General features: G+C 38.9%; 1 protein-coding gene across 1 annotated transcript in view; it reads right to left on the minus strand.

Annotated features, from left to right (window-relative positions):
- GEK1 (D-aminoacyl-tRNA deacylase) overlaps nucleotides 1–12,110 on the minus strand; it is a 70,980-nt gene that overhangs the window by 35,021 nt on the left and 23,849 nt on the right. The window contains exons 3-6 of the mRNA XM_089983966.1: nucleotides 10,846–10,988; nucleotides 9,220–9,283; nucleotides 8,618–8,670; nucleotides 2,347–2,411 (exon numbers count right to left, since the gene is read on the minus strand). Of these exons, the coding sequence (XP_089840092.1) occupies nucleotides 2,347–2,411; nucleotides 8,618–8,670; nucleotides 9,220–9,283; nucleotides 10,846–10,988 (325 nt within the window). The remainder of the gene's footprint in view (nucleotides 1–2,346; nucleotides 2,412–8,617; nucleotides 8,671–9,219; nucleotides 9,284–10,845; nucleotides 10,989–12,110) is intronic.

Below are 12,110 nucleotides of genomic sequence, written 5' to 3' on the forward strand. Positions count from 1 at the left end.
AACACTTGAAGGGAAGTAAGCATCTAAGACTCAAAGAAAACCTCTATTAGACCTCAAATATACAGCACTAAATGAAAAATGGAAATGCTGAAGAAACCCAACTAGTTCATCCAAATTCTGAAAGTCTTGAACAGAAAAAATTTCCCCTACCACAAATGGAAATCAGGACCACATCTTGCTCTTCACACTATTCTGCATATGACCCAAAATTATTTGGGCAGGCCCAACATCATTGGAACAATCATTGCAGACCTCCATTTATAACTTTAGCTCTTCCTTTTGTTTTCTTTATGTTTCTAATGTTTCAAGCTTGTGACACCTTACAACATCCCCTTTTCCTAGATAAAGCTTCATTTTCATGGGTTAAAAAATATTACAATAAATGGTCATATGCTCAATGTTGTTCATATCATAGTGTATTGTATGATACGTAAGATACAAATACGATACACACTTGTATCGCGATACTAGTGTGTATCGTATAGTTTTTCTGTATTGTATGATACGGGCCTTTATTGTACAGTATCATACGATACAGGGTGTATCATACGATACTGTGTCGACGCACTTTAAAAAGAGCCGAAAAGTAATTTTGTGTTTTGGGGTTTTAAACACCTCTTGAGGGCTGACTCCCTCATTTGTGTAGAAGCTATTACAGAGGTATCCATGCACCCTAGGAGCCATGAGGGCGATTTGGGGGTCTATCCGTTGGCAAGGGAGAGAGCTTTTGCGATTTCATCAAGTAATAGTGCATTTCTACCATTTTTCCACTCAAGGAAGTGGGTTAAGGTAAAAAAACCTTATTAATATCTTGCATTGTTCTTGTGAGATAGTTGATGATTGATGATGTCTTATGTAGCTCATAGAGACATAAATGCTTCATATGTTATTTTATGATTGCATTTTGTGCATTTCATTATTGTTTCGTGTATTATGCTTTTTTTTAAAATTTGCTATTTTTTCTAATTTTTTCAGAAATTTTTAATTATTTTTCAAAATTTATGATTTTTTACAATATGATGCAATACGTATCTTATTTTGGGCCCGACTGATACAGGTTATGATACGATACTTACAAGTTACAAGCTTGCATATGCTAATTACATGCATAAAAAAGGTCGATACTTTATTGTAGGAGGTTTGATCAGGTTCTGAAGTCCTAATGTTGATTTTCAAAGATAGCTCAAATTCACAGGTTAGAATGCTTTATGGGGGGAGAAAAAGATGAGCATCATGATTTTAAGGCATTATTAAATATACTTCAATGTCAAATATAATACATCAAAACATGCATGATCATTTTCTTAGTTGTTAACTGTTGGCCCATGAAAACCCATGTCTTCAATGGAAGCCCTCTAAACTAGGAGTATGCTACCACTAAGAATTATGTTTACATAGTCTCCATTATGATCTAGATCATCTTAACAAGCTTCTGATGTTATGTTGCAATGATTCTTTCTTGGTTCTTAATGCTATGGATGGTTCAATAATGACACCATTGTTGGGAAGAAGAGTTACTTTGCTCACATGGTCTTACCTGTCTTCAATTTTTCTTTGACTAGGTTTCCACTTGACTTTTAATGTAAAGCCATTATCATGTTATTCAATCCATGTATTATTCATAACAAGTGATATGAATGAAGACAGAAAACAATATAACAGCGAGATAAGATTACTCAGGAAGGGGGCATTTTCATAATTATGCCTACAGGCGGCATTCCGGTCATTGTCCATAATACTTCCTGGTATTGTTGTAATATGATTATGTATAATAATAATACAGACGTAACTGTAAATACATGTAATAGTAAAAAGGGTGATTTATCCGAAACATAATGTTAATGAATAATATAAGAGACATTCCATGCAGTTAGCACTGAGGGAAACTTTCAGCAACTGTGAACTTTCTCTTCCTCTTCCTCGTCTCTTCAACATGGAGTACAGTTGCAGTAAGAAACCTTAGATAACCTATGTAATCTGAGATTCAGCAACTTTTCTTTTTTCTCTTCTATTTTAAACATTGAAATTTTCAGAACAAAGTTCGTGTGTTTTGGTGATGCAATTTGTAGGACAGATTCACGTTAACTAATCATGGTTCTATGCAGAAACTCACATAATCCAAGATGCTTGTGTGGAGGTCTATATCACACATCTTCATTTCTTACAAGAAACTAGAGCTAAAACTTTAAAACAAGGATATCAGTCAAAAGTATAGGCAGACAAAAAATTCCATTTAGCTTGCTTCATAAAGGTAAAACAACTACTGAGACTGCAGGAATTGTTCTATGAATGGTTCTTTCACATGCAAGTTATCAGTAGTTAGTTTGAAGTTTAGGCTGATCATACTCATTCCACTTTCCTATGCCATCACCACCACCATGGCCATCAAGCCCAAGTCCCTGCCACAGTAACTGTATTGGCATAAAATGAAGTGTTAATCCACATTATTTGCAAACTTAATCCTGGAAAAAAATGCATATAATTAATGTCTATTAGAAGCAAGTTAGTAGGAAGCTCTTCGTACTATAACATAAACTAAAAATCTTAGCAGAAGGTAATGGAACAATTACAGTAGGCTTCAGATGTCACACGAACAAAAGAGAAACTAGCATTGTCAAAGACTTGAAGAGGAGAACAAACACCAATAAGCACACATCTATTCTGCTTCATAAGGGAAGCTAAGATTGCTTAAACTCAATTACACAGTATAAATTGTTCTTAGTACTTTTATATGGGTTTCCTAATGTGATACCCAGTTGTCGCCTACATAGGGAAGTTTTTAACTTGCATGAAGCATTGAAGAGTAAAAATCAGATGTACTAGATCTTACTTTGGATGTTAACCAAATGGTCCTAAATGCAACAGGCCAATGAAAGTAAGATGAAAGCCTATTTATTTAAAACGTCATATAATGTGCAAAAAGTTTATGATATGAAATCTTACTCACAATTTTGATCATGATGTAAGCATGATACACAAAAAAATATTTAAAAATAAAAATATGCAATAGTTTTAAAATATCACCATTTGAAGAAAAACTCAATAATTTGTGGAAATATTGAGGCTCATAATAGTTTCATGACCTTTTTTATTTGCTCATGTAATTTAAATATGATTCTCTTGCTTATTCCTTATTGTTTTCCACATTTTGATTACACTCATGACTAGGGGTGGACAACAGGCTGGGTACCCGTCAGGTTTTCAGGTACCCAGCCGGAATCAGGTCGGACTCGGCGGTCATTTGGTCACCAGGCCCGATAAAAGTCAGCCCAAGCCCGACCCAAGACATAATTGGGTCAGTTTAATATTAAATAAATGCAAATTATCAAAAGTATTGATATCTTATAGACGCCCGGATCATACAATGGATCTAGGTTTTGAAACCCGACCCATGATGGGCATCTTCTAGGTGTTAAGAAAATGAAACCACCTTTTTTTGTAGGCAATGGAGGTCTTTCACTCCCTTCCTCTCTTCGATATGGGTCTATTCTCCCATAAGGCCTTCCATTCTTCATTATTATGTGGGATATGGAATATAGGGAAATGTAATGTAACGCCCCAAAATTTCGAACCTTATAATTTTCTTGAAATAGTTGAAAATTTTCTTTTCTTTACAGAGTTTATTTTTAAAATCAGCGGAAACGATTTCTTTAAAAGAAAAAGGACAGGTTTGACAACCTTGGGCACGTTAGCGAGAGAACAAAGATTTACCATGGACGATCTGCAATAATACTTAGGAAACCATTTCTTATATTTAAAGAGAGTATCAAGTTTGTACAAAATTTGGATTTCCTCTAGGGAAACTCGTATCAAAAACCAAAATGTCCAGGAGAAGAACTACGAGCAGAAACAGTGGATTCTTAAATCATCTCGCAGTCGCGCCATCGCCTGATGCACCTATTCGTCACCTGTACCAATGAAATGAGTTAGTTTTGCGAAAAACTAGTAGGAGAGCACAAAGACAGAAAGAACTAAATGTAGCAGGTAGTAACGAGCAAACTAAGCAGATAGACCGGAAGAACAAGCTAAGTACAACAAACTGAAAAGTGAGCATGCTCAATTTAGTTATTACCTGTTAACCAACCATACGGGTACATACATGGCACGTGAGTCAAAACAGTCGAGTCCAAGCCGAGTGTTCATTATGTTAAGTATTTTAAAATACCTCGGTTGTCTGACTGAATCCTATTCCTATGGAGACGACCGATGGTCGAGAGAGTAAGTCCCCAAGGCCTGATAGGGATGCATCCAACTTCTGCAGAAGTGTTAGGCTAACTATTGTAGCCTCAATCCCCCCTAACCTCCGATGACTGGGGAAGACGGGTCTTTTGCCCGTAAAAAGCCATAAATGGTCTGTCCATCGGAGTTGGTACCCTTCGTCCTCTCTCTTGACAAAGTCAGGTTGAATCGAGCGCGACGGGGTTTCTTAGCCGTTGTCTCATTCTTCATGCTCTGGTCCATTAGACCAAAACGAGCATCTTACCTATGAAGGCGATCCCATTATTTTTTTATATGTGTTTTCAACAACGTGCACAAGGCACTAATCGGCACTAATCGAGGTCATAAGACCCTCTCATCCAATCGTCGTAGTACTAACATGCCTCGCATGTTCAAGAGTACACTTACGAGGAAAGGGATATAGGTCCTTAATAAGAGCCTCGGGAATGTGTTTCGCAGAGATATAATGTTTTTAAAAAGCTATTTTAACATTTCAAATCTTTCGAAACGACACACAACTTGCCAACATATGACATGTGATTTTCTCGAATCTGACATCCGATGACGCAGTGTCTGGGTGTTATGTAAGTTACGACACTGGTTTTAGTAAATGGGCTTCACAAATGAACCCATCACCCAACAACTTGATCTTGCCCCAGATCAAGGGTTTTCCCAAAACATATCGGGTAAAAATAGAGGAATAGGTATTCCTTCTGAATACGCTGTGTCGATGGCAAGGCAAGAACGAAAGACAATAATGCGAAAAGCAAGAGCCTGGGCGCGAAGCGCGATGACAACCGAAAACAGGAAATGCAAAAGCAAAGGACAAAGATCGCGAAACCGCGTCCTTGAATTAAAAGACAGTAAGTAGTAAATACAAAAGCAAAAGCCTGGGCGGAAAGCATGACGGCAAACTGAAATAGAAAATGCGAGAGCAAAGGACAAGGATCGCGAAACCGCGTCCTTGAATTAAAAGACAGTAAGTAGTAATTGCTAAAACAAAAGCCTGGGCGCAAAACGCGACGGCAAACAGAAACGGGAAATGTGAAAGCAAAGGACAAGGATCGCGAAACCGCGTCCTTAATTTAAAAGTGTACTTATATACGTATATGTATATAAATATATCATTAAGTCATTTCAATCTTTAATTATTTAAGCTTGATTTAATTATTTAAGTCCTTGTGCAACTTCTCCTACCTTGGGGTGTTGCAAGAATGAAGTCGTCTACGAACGTAGGTGATCGTCGGTTTAGTTCGCGGAGCGCGAACGGGCTCCGTTGCGTAACACTGCAAAAGTACGTTGTTTAGCATGCATAAAACGAATAAAGATAGGGAGAAAACTCGGTTTCTCCGCAACTCAATGCAGGGGTCATCGGCCCCTACAGTTACGAAAAGAACGGGGTAGGGTCCAATGACTCATGCCGTTAAAGGAGATAGGTGAAGGGGCCATCGGCCCCTGCCGAATATCTAAAGGAGGGCAGGGGCCATCGGCCCCTGCCGTGATAACAATAAAAGGGGCAGGGGCCTTTGGCCCCTGCTGAGTCTTCAAAAGGAGGGGCAAGGGCCTTAGGAGGCCCTTGCTGGTTTTAAAGAAAGGAGGGGCAGGAGCCTTCGGCTCCTGCCAGCTTTTTAAAAGAAAGGGGCAGGGGCCGATGGCCCCTGCCAAGGAAATGAATAGGGAGGGGGAGCGCAGGGGCCAAAGGCCCCTGTCGAGCCTTTGCTCTACAGAAAAAGAGACAGGGGCCAGAGGCCCCTGTCGGTTAAAAGATGGGCAAAGGCCATTGGCCCCTGCTAGGTTTCCGAGAGATGAGGCAGGAGCCTTCGACTCCTGCCTCCTTTCTTAAGGAGAAGGGTAGGGGCCATCGGCCTCTACATGAAAAGGGAAGGGCAGGGGCCATGGCCCCCCAGAATGATGAAAAGGGCAGGGGGCGGAGCCCCCTGCCTGCTAAGAAGATGAGGGCAAGGGGGGCGGAACCCCCTGCCTACTGAAAAAGAGGAAGGCAAGGGGGGTGGAGCCCCTTGCCTGACGGAAAAAGGGAGGAGGAAGGCTCGGCAGGGGTCGCCGGCCACCTGCCGGCGAATCAGAGGAAGAAAAGAGGGGGGAAGGGAAACGAGGGGAGAAGGGGGGATTACCTGGGCTGCTGAGGGAAGGGAGGTCGCCGGGGAGGTGACCGCCGTGAAGGGGGGCTCGCCGGAGATGCAAAGAGAGAGAGACGAGAGATAGAGTCTGGGGGGAGAGAGCAAAGACAGAGGGGAGAGACGAGAGATGAGAGAGAGAGTCGGGGGGTCGGGGGAGACTCGTAAGCCTTCCCCTCTCCCCTCTCACCTTTTAATAAGGAGGGGGCGCACACAGGGCCCGCCCCCTGTGTCGCCGGAGACCCCCCCCCCCCCCTGCCGTGGGCTGCCAGCCCCTCTGAAAAGGGGTTTTCGAGGGGCTGGGCACGGGTTGGATTCGGGTCGGGTCTGGACCCGACCCGGGTCTGAGATTTTTTGTTTTGATAAAACCGGGTTTTACATGTAATGTTTCCTTTTTTAAATGCTTTGCAATTAATGTGTCATCTCTTTCTTTCTCTAAAAATGGAACATTAACTTTTCTTTCATAAAAAGGAACATTAACTTTTTACCAGTTAAGCATTTCTTAAAAAGGAACATTAAATTGTTTACCTTTCAAGCATTATATCAAAAGAAAAAACTGCCTCTTTTGAATAGTCCCATATCGATGGAGGAGAGGCAAAGTCCCTCCAATGCCTATAAAAGTGAGGATCCTCCACTTTGTACAGAACCAATCGGGCACATCTCATGGGTTGCTTGCCCAACCTGATCCAACTTAAATAGTCGGTGGGTCATGGGCCAGATGGGCAAATCTAAGCCTGATTGAACTCGGGCCTGGCCCGACCCAACAATTGCCGCGTAGGGCTTTTGGCAGTTCCTAAATTTATTGGGTCAGTCAGGCCCTTGCGTGCCTGCTATCAGGCCAGCCTGTCCCTACTCATGACTTTTGGTATTAACATTAAAACATTTACTAAAATCTTATTTTTTCTTACTTCTTTTTTAAGTACCAAGACCCCAAGATTTGTAGAAAAACTGTAACATGACAGATGTATGATGGTACAGATTTTCAATTGTATTAAAAAACATGACTTTTGCCTCCATACTGAACTAAACTTACTGACAAACAAAACTTTCACTAAACTCTTAAGAGTGAAAAATCAGAAACCATAACAAAAAAAATAAAAATAAGTGTCTTATTATATATTGATTAGCATCCGTCCCCCTTATATATGAGTACCCAAGTATGAATGCACAAATATTCAACTACTCTCCTGAATAGAACACATGGAAAGTTAGAATCACCATCAAGGTCTTTAAGATGAGAACTCACTTCTTGTGACCAATTACAAAATAAGCTAAGCCCTTTTATAGCATGTAAACAATGGTCTAGTACTCTAGCTCTATCAACTGAGAGAAGGATGTGATACTCCAATATGTTCATATTCGTATAATACTGGTTAAATCATTCTTCTCAGTTTACTAAAATTATGATGAAAGCCAAATAGAAGCTGACTCCTTAAGAAATAGGATTTACTCACATACAAATGGCATCACCTTACATATGTTTGCATGAATCAACTAAGAGAATAGACTTGGCTCAAGTAAGAATATATACAACATAAATATTATTGTTGATTGGGGAGGTATCATCTAGCGGCAACAGTTTTAGCATGGTGTAGCCAAGAGCCTGTCCAGATCCCACTGAATAACTTACTATGCTCAGATATGGCCATGCGCCCTTCTATACAGACTACAGTAACTGGGGAGAAAAATGACTATACCTCTTCAATCAATCTTGTAAAAGGAGGGGGTTAGATCCTATTGTCCTCTAGATACCAATATAGACAAAAATGATACTTGGATAGTTAAGTCATATAAACTAAACTTTCACCAAAAGGTAACTGTGCCATGACTGACAAAATTGTAGCCAAACGTGATCCTTAAATCCAGAAGGCTTGGAGACCAAGAAACAACTCTAGATGCCAAAGAACCATTCCTCATACAATCATTCCATGTCAAACCTTGTTGCATCTGTATTCTACAAAATTATACCCCATAAAATACACTCCAAAAAAAAGAACATGAAAAAATTTTCATCCTATGAGAACTGACATCTATTTAGGGTTTAGATGAGGAATTACTGAACTCATTTCCAATCAAACAACTAGATGTTTTACAATGTAAAATGCATAAAGAGAGAGCTAGTGTAACTGCTATAGCACAAACTAATATACAAGCTAATACAATTGATATATCTTTCATTTATTAAAATTGATGACATGTTCACACAATAGTGCAAACGGAAAATGCACACATTGAGATTATTTAAATTCAGGGAAGTTATCAACCAGAGCAACGGCCTGAGCAGCATCCTGCCTCCTCCAATACTCCTCTGTGCTACCTATAACCAATAAATCAACCAATTATATATGGCTTCGATGATGGATTTTGATATATCATGGATATATACTCTTCTGTACATAGTTCTAAAATTAGCACAGAGCAAATGACTGGCAAGTACATATGGTTACCCTTTAAATTACCAAATAAATAATAAACTAGAAACCAAGCTTGAGATCATTTTGGAAAGTTTCACTAACTTTTAACTCATGAAAAAACTAAACATAATATCTATATCATTGATTGAACAAGACTCCACACGTCACTGAACATGGTTGCCATGATAATTGTCAACACAGCAGTCAGAACACAAATAAAAAACTGACTGCATAGGCAACAAAAGCATGATATTCTAGAGCCTGTTAAGCTTCAAGTTCAATGAACTAGCTATTTTTTTAACAGAAATGGACACTGAATAGCTTGCAAGAATGTATGGAACTGGAAAATCCGTAAATGAAGAGGAGAGTGCTAAAATTACATACTGCAAAAGCTATGGAATTCGGACAAATCAATAAGCTTTTTTGTTTGTTATTAGAAAGACAAAGCTTACCAATCTCTACGAACAATGTTGGAATATCAATTTCAGGTCCATGATGAGTGGCCTCCAAGGTTACCTACAAAGAGGGAATACAAAGAAAAGTAAACAGAATATAACCAACAATTGAACTAAATCACAACCGACTAAATAATGATCATATTCCCAAGTTTACGATCATTTGAAACATGTCTACTAATTTACTTCCAATCACAGAATGGAATTGAATGGCAAACCTATACCTATACTCGTAGAATGGAGATGTTGGAGAGTCAAAACAAATATACATCTAAAGAATATCAACATACTAGAAAACTCGTGCAAAATGCATCACTCATCTGGAACGTAGGCTTTAATTTGAAATCTTTGTCTATTGATCTCCAAACTATTTCAACACTTGAATAAAAAAAATTGGCGAATGTGCATTATCTATCTGATTTCAGTTAGTCTAAGATTCCTTGTTAACTAAAACCATAATCCCTCCAGACATCTCAGTAAATAATACAACCAGAAAGCACTACTTTTTTATGAGAAAGTGAAATTTTTAATTATAAAAAATGGAAAACTCAAGTAGCCAACACAGAGGGAGCACAAGAATCCAGATACAGTTAAAAGAAAGAAGTTACGAACCTAAAAATTGGGCAATCTCAGTGAACTCTATCTGTTCAATTCTACAAACTCAGTCTTAAACTAGATTTACGGATACAAACAGATGAAGATTCAAACCAGTTCTTTTATGTGGCATCCAGTGCTATAAAAAATTGCAAGTTGAGTTCAAATCAGTCGCTCATCTTCCTATAAACACATTTTGCACAATTTTCTTCCAAGGTTCCTCTAACTCTACAACAACCTTCCCAAGATTATCTCATCACCAACTTTTAAAAGAACACAACACACCTTAATGTTGGTTTTCCTCAGGACCTCACTAGATGTGACATGAAATGACTTTAGGATATATCAGTCTTAGGGATGGCAGTGGACCAGGGCGGAGGCAGGGGACAAGGTCACCACCCCTGCCCCGTCTCAAAATTCTTTCCTTCATCCCCGCCTTCATTCCCGCACAGGTTTTGATTTTAACCTCCATCCCTGTTTCATGTCCTCCAACTCCGGCCAAACGGGGCGAGGCGGGGCGGGCGGGATGAAGGAAAGCGTAAGTCCATCCCAGCCTCCATCCCCGCACGGGTTTTGATTTTAACCTTCATCCCCGTATCCATCCCTGTTTCATGTCCTCCATCCCCGGTCCAAACTTTGTCTTAGAATGACCATCACAAAATAAAAAACAAGGCTGATCCATCATGGAAAATAGCATCTCTTCTAATAAGATGGCAAAGAAAGTTTGCTCTAAATGATAATTGAAAAAAAATCACCAAATTCATTGTCTACAAGAGTCTGAGTTTTCCAAGTCATTCTCAAACCATCAAGTAATTCAACTACTTCTAATCTATACATTATTAATTTGAAAGATGACCAAGGCAAAATATCATCACGAGAAACCAAAACAATGAAAATATCGTTAAATGCAGGGTCACTAAATTTCATAAATTTTGACAGTCACTTTCTCCAATTATATAGAAGCTTTTTTACAACAAAACAAATATTCTGCATATGTACCCATTATTGCCTACAACAATGAACATTTACCTCAAACTCAGGGATCAGGTTTTGACTGTCAGCAATTTTCTTCAGAAGCCTCAACCATGGACCTACACGGGGATTAGGTGGGGCAGCCCATCCAGGCCTTCCTCCTTGAGGAGGTGTCTCATCTTCTCGCAAGTGTGGCACACCTAGGAACATAATAAGAAAATATAAGCTTCTACCACATGGATAGAAGTTAAATTCCAGAACAAAATTGCACTTAATGATTCCTGAATATCTGTACATATCAATTAGCAAAACACACAAAGTTGTTTATGGCTTTCACTCGATAATTGGTCTTCATGCGAGCTCAACGGGGAAAGGAGAAAAAAAATGATTGGAAATTTGGGTTCTGCAACTGAAATCCCTTTACCAAAAGGTAGAAAACTATTAGTTAGAAGCAAGGAATAATACAAACTAGGGGCTTATTTAGCTCGTATTTATTTGTTTACTTTTCTGCTTGTGTACATTAGAGTCCTAGCTTGTTAACATCTACACGTATCTTCAAAAACCAAAAAATTCACAAAGAGATCAATAGAATGGCATCAATCCCAAGTAGCAACATCTTTCTAAAATTTACAACGCAAGGCTGGTTGCGAATGATATACACATAGGAAAACAGCCTGGACTTCGACAAGACATCTAGACCAATGGTAAGTGTGGAAACAATCAGAGTTGTTTTTTTGGCAGTTACTTTTGACTGGTAGTTATACCAATCTAGGTGTTAGGAATGTTTTTCTACATGAAAACTTATATGTGGAGGTGCACATGCAATAGTTTAACGTAATCAACATGGTTCTGTGAACCATTAGATTTTTTTTAGCCAACATGAGTGATGCTCATGATATCACGTTGGTTCTAGTTTACATGGATAATATTATTGTTACAGGACTATGTCACGAGTATGAAGGGTGCAACACACTAAGAAGATGGGTATATATATATAAAGAAAGAGAGAAGGAAAGGGGTAGTTTGTGTTAGGAGTGCATTTCCATAGTTTTTCGACAATCAAACTGCATAAATATGTTCAGCATGGTCAATTGCTAGGAACCGGCCATTGAATTGTGTTTCTTCAATGAAAAATATGATCTTTTAAGGTTTGAAATTTAAAAAATGATGGGTGGTTGATTTTTCAAGCAAAAAAAAAATGATTTCATGTCAGAATCAGACGATCCAAAAGCTAATCCTACTAAATGAACTATGTAGAGCACATTTGTACAGTCAGATTTAAAATAAAAATGAAAAATAGCAGAAAAACATATATATGTGTG

The sequence above is a fragment of the Nuphar pumila genome, chromosome 13 (assembly GCF_984573655.1).
Source record: "Nuphar pumila chromosome 13, dmNupPumi1.hap1.1, whole genome shotgun sequence".
Lineage (NCBI taxonomy): Eukaryota > Viridiplantae > Streptophyta > Magnoliopsida > Nymphaeales > Nymphaeaceae > Nuphar > Nuphar pumila.